The sequence below is a fragment of the Mesoplodon mirus genome, assembly GCF_964341445.2.
Source record: "Mesoplodon mirus genome assembly, chromosome: 15".
NCBI classification, from domain to species: Eukaryota; Metazoa; Chordata; class Mammalia; order Artiodactyla; family Ziphiidae; genus Mesoplodon; species Mesoplodon mirus.
In genome coordinates, this window is record NC_138991.1 from 58382998 (window position 1) to 58388109 (window position 5112).

A 5112-nucleotide genomic window follows, 5' to 3' on the forward strand; every position below is an offset into this window, starting at 1 on the left:
TGTGTCTAGGCTCTGACAACTAGGGCAACCCCATGTGAGTAGGTAAACAGAAATACCCACCCTCCATTATCAAGGGTAGTCTTGAATGATTAGCTTTATTTTTTTAAATTTAAATTGATTGATTGATTGATTGATTGATTGCTGTGTTGGGCTCCCGTTGCTGCGTGAGGGCTTTCTCTAGTTATGGCGAGAGGGGGCTATCCTTTGTTGTGGTGCGCAGGCTTCTCACTGCAGTGGCTTCTCTTGTTGCACGGGCTCTAGGCTTGTGGGCATCAGTAGTTGTGGCACGCAGGTTCAGTAGTTGTGGCTCGCGGGCTCTAGAGCGCAGGCTCAGTAGTTGTGGCGCATGTGCTTAGCTGCTCCGCGGCATGTGGGTTCTTCCTGGGCCAGGGCTCGGACCTGTGTCCCCTGCACTGGCAGGCGGATTCTTAACCACTGTGCCACCAGGGAAGCCATTGAATGATTGGCTTTAAACGTCGCCAAGTCTTCAGGAGCACAACCCGCTCAGAAAATATGGGAGAGTGGAATACATCCTACCCGGCTGGTGTAAAAAGTGGAGTTAAAATAAGGAAAGTAGCTGGCATGGAGTGGATCAGGCAAAACAATGGCTATTTGTATTAGTTCAGTGGCAGAGTATTAATTTAGGAATTTCTTGGATGTGGGTTTTGAAATATTGACACGCCTGCCTGGGTGAGGGCAACCTGGTGTGACTCTTAAGACCTCCTATGGAGTGGTGCTGAGGCTGCCAGAGTGGGAATCTGTTTGGGGTTTTTTTTTTTTTTTTTTTTTTGGAAGGCTACTGACTTTTACTTTATTGATTAAAAAAAACTTTACAAGGACAGTGACTGTTCTGCCAGAAAGAGGACCAAATGGCATAAAACAGACCCGAGGTGGGAGCAGGGGGCAGGCGGGGACAGTGCCAGGAATCACTCAGAAAAGCTGGTAACTGCTGTCACGAAACTGGCAGGAAAAGGCTAAGGGAGATGCGTGCAAGGGTAAGAATTCCAAAAATGCTGAAATGGTGAGGGGAGAGAACTCCCAAAAGACCCTGGAGTACATGGGAGCTGCGCACGACAACAGCAATCTTTCCCTTTGTAGAGGACGGGGGAGGAGTCCTCACTTGGCTGCAAACTCTGGAGACTTAGTGCTGAGGCTCGGGGTGGGGGGCTCCCCAGAGAGCATCACAAGAACACGTAGCACCACTCCCGAAGGCGCCCGAAGCAATCCCGCGACTGCTTGGTGTTGGCGCCGCGTGTGTCCTTCAGCCATTCCCAGAAAAGATCTTCATCTTTCTTTAGCACCAGAAACTGACCAAGGACCACATAGGCCTTGTCAAAGCCCCTTTCCTCCAGCTTCTTGCCCAGGACTTCGCCAGTCCCGGCCAGGCTTCCAGCTGGCTTTTCCCGCATGGGCTCTGCCATGAAGTCTCTGTGCTTTTGGGAGGTTGTCATCTTGATCAGGCTTAATCTGGGAATCCTGTAGCTCTGGTTCCCGTAACGGCTTCTCCCACCGATCCCTCAACCCACTAGTGTTTTGTCTTGTTTTGTTGAAGTAACAATAGCTTTAGTGAGATAGAGTTCACATACTATACAACTCTCCTAGGTGTATAATTAATTCAGGGGTTTGTAGTGTAGAGAGTTGTGCAGCCACCACCATGGCCAATTTTGAACATTTTCATTTCTCCCCCCAAATCCCATACCCACTAACAGTCCCTATTCCCTGTCCCCACAGCTGCTGGCAACCACTAATCTGTTTTCTGTCTCTATGGAGTGACCTATTCTGGCCATTTCGTATAAATGGAATCAGACAATATGTGGCCTTTTGTGTCTGGCTTCTTTCACTCAACATATTGTTTTCAAGGTTCATTAAGATAGCGTGTGTCAGTGTGTAACTCCTTTTAATGGCTGAATAATATTCCATGGTAGGATATGCCACTTTTATTTATCCATTCATCAGTTGATGGACATTTTGAGTTGTTTCCAGAGGTGAAATGACACTTTATTGGACTAGTTCTTGGGCCAGTTAACCTCCTGTCTTGGCCTCCTCATCTGTAAAATGGGGTAATAGCTCCCAATCACAGGCAGGGCCAGGACTAGCCTACACAGACCCTTTGCTCGAATTAAGAATTGCCTCTCTTGACAGACACCCGTCTCATCCCAGGGCAGGGGAGCCTTTGTTGCCAGAAGCAAATTTGGCCAGGGGTTCCTAGCCTGGATTTCAGCCCAGTGTTTTGTTTTGTTTTTTAACGTAGAGTGTTTTAATTAATTAATTAATTTATTTATTTATTTATTAGTTTTGGCTGTGTTGGGTCTTTGTTGCTGTGTGGGAACTTTCTCTAGTTGTGGCGAGTGGGGGTTACCCTTCATTGTGGAGCATGGGCTCTAGGTGCGCAGGCTTCAGTAGTTGTGGCACGTGGGCTTAGTTAGTTGAGGCACGAGGGCTCAGTAGTTGTGCCTTGTGGGCTCTAGAGCACAGGCTCAGTAGTTGTGGTGAACGGGCTTAGTTGCTTCACGGCATTTGGGATCTTCCCAGACCAGGGCTCAAACCCGTGTCCCCTGCATTGGCAGGCGGATTCTTAACCACTGTGCCACCAGGGAAGTCCCCAGTGCTTTGATTTTAGCTTTATATTTTCCATTAAAAATACCATTTTCCGAAGTCATGTGTCAGCTCCTGTTTTCTCCCACCCCCTTCAATGAGGTTATGTCAAACACTTGCAATATAGATTCACTTGTTACTGTCTGCATTCCATCCTAGGATCCCCCAATATCCCTCTTGATTTTTAAAAAAATTTGTGTACAGTAAAGTTCACTCTTTTTTCTTTTTTTATACATTTATTTTATTTATTTATTTTTGGCTGCCTTGGGTCTTTGTTGCTGCGCGCGGGCTTTCTCTAGTTGCAGCGAGCGGGGGCTACTCTTTGTTGAGGTGCGTGGACTTCTCATTGTGGTGGCTTCTCTTGTTGTGGAGCACGGGCCCTAGGCGCGCGGGCTTCAGTAGTTGTAGCACGTGAGCTCAGTAGTTGTGGCTCGCGGGCTCTAGAGTGCAGGCTTAGTAGTTGTGGTGCACAGGCTTAGCTGCTCCGTGGCATGTGGGATCTTCCCGGACCAGGGCTCAAACCCGTGTCCCCTGCATTGGCAGGCAGATTCTTAACCACTGCACCACCAGGGAAGCCCCAATAAAGTTCACTCTTGGTGAGGTTCTTTCAGTTTTGCAGATGTATAGCGTCATGTATCCCCCTCCCCCACTATCAAAATGAACACCTTAAAAATTCCTCCACATCCCCCCAGCCCCGTAGTTGACTCCTCCTTCTCCCTGCCCCTTCCTGACACTGATCTGCTGCCCCACGCTTTGTACGATACACACACTGGACAACTACAAGCATGGCTCCGCTCCTGGGGTTGTCAGGACATGTAAATGAATGCATGGGAATCACTCAGGATGGAGCCTGGCACTCAGGAGCCTGGCACGTGAGTGCCCATCACATCAGAGCTGTTGTAACTATCAGACTGGGCTTTGTCCACTGTGGGGTGAGGGTGGGGATGCTGGACACCAGCAAAGCACAACAGGCTGCCAGGGGTGTGAGTCAGCACTGCCGGTGGGGCACGTAAAAACGCCCAGCCCCAGTCTCACCCTAAACCTACTTGAAAGAGTCTTCCTGGTACAGGATGTTTTTTTGGCCGCACTACGAGGCATGAGGGACCTTACGTTCCCAACCAGGGATTGAACCCGCGCCCCCTGCAGTAGAAGTGGAGAGTCTTAACCACTGGACTGTCAGGGAAGTCCCAGGCAGGATGTTTAACAAGCCTTTCCTGGATGGTGATGCTGAAGGTCCTGGGACATGCGCTGAGAAACTGCTTTGGGGTGACTTGTATAATGTGGATCAGAAAGTGCTAGAGAAGTTCTGGTGACCCTGCGGGGGGAATGGGGACAGAGGAGGTGTTCCATGGCGCCAGCTCTGGCTGAACCTGGGAACCCATTGTACCAGATGAAACAACCAAGAAGAATGGTACAAGGGTGGAAGTCTCAGATAAGGGCCACCTGGACTCCCTACCACCGACCCGCTCCTGAGCCCTGGGGTCTCAGCCTTCTCATCTCAGAGATTCCCTGTAGCTCTGCTCAAATGCTATATAGTTTTGATGTGTATTTCCTCCAAATGTTATTATTACAGTATTATATGCACATGATTCAAAAAAAATTCAAACAGCACAGCAGGAATCAACACACTTTCCATTAAGGGCCGGAAAGTAAGTACTTTCGGCTTTGCGGGCCGTATGACCTCTGGTCTTTATTGCAGCTTCTAATCCTGCCTTTGTAGGGTGAAAGCAGCCATAGACAATACATACATGAATGACTGTGTTCCAATAAAACTTATCTTTTTTAATATGGAAAATTAAAAAAAATTATTGGCATACAGTTGATCTACAATGTTGTGTTAGTTTCAGGTGACAGCAAAGTAAATCAGTTACACATATACATATATCCACTCTTTTTTAGATTCTTTTCTCTTATAGGCCATTACAGAGTATTGAGTAGAGTTCCCTGTGCTATACAGTAGGTCCTTACTAGTTATCTATTTTATATACAGTACTGTGTATATGTCAATCCCAATCTCCCAATTTATCCCTCCCCTACCTTACCCCCTGCAATAAAAGTCATTTTTACAAACAAGTGCTTCCATATTTGGTCCACGGGCCATAGTTTACTAATTCCTGTGGAAAAGTAAAGTAAAAAGTAGACACGGAATCCCCCCCCCACTTCCTCCAAGGAAACCACTGTTAATTTTCTTGTGCACAGTATTGTGGCTAAAAGCACAAAAGTCAAGTTGTTATATGAAGGCGAAATAAAACAAGCTAGGTAACATCATAAGTTTAAGTGAAACCAAAAAAACCCAGACCACTTTCCACCCTCTTCGATGCCTTGAATGTAACAGAGATACAAGCATATTTGTTTTTGAATTGATAAAGCAAATCAGAATCGATAAGTAACAATAGAAATGATCTAACATAAATGGCTCCTATGTTTAGGACCAACTTAGTAGGTGTTCCAGAAATGTTTGTGGCATCGTTTGATTAAAAAAAAAAAAAAAACACAACTCCGGAATGACAGTCATTC

At 46.8% G+C, this 5112-nt stretch overlaps 1 protein-coding gene across 1 annotated transcript; it reads right to left on the reverse strand.

Annotated features, from left to right (window-relative positions):
* Nucleotides 1–648: 648 nt before the first annotated feature.
* Nucleotides 649–1505, reverse strand: LOC309817031 (barrier-to-autointegration factor-like). The gene has a single exon (XM_082644941.1). The coding sequence runs from the start codon at nucleotides 1449–1451 to the stop codon at nucleotides 1182–1184; it is 270 nt and encodes an 89-aa protein (XP_082501067.1). The 5' UTR covers nucleotides 1452–1505; the 3' UTR covers nucleotides 649–1181.
* Nucleotides 1506–5112: the final 3607 nt, after the last annotated feature.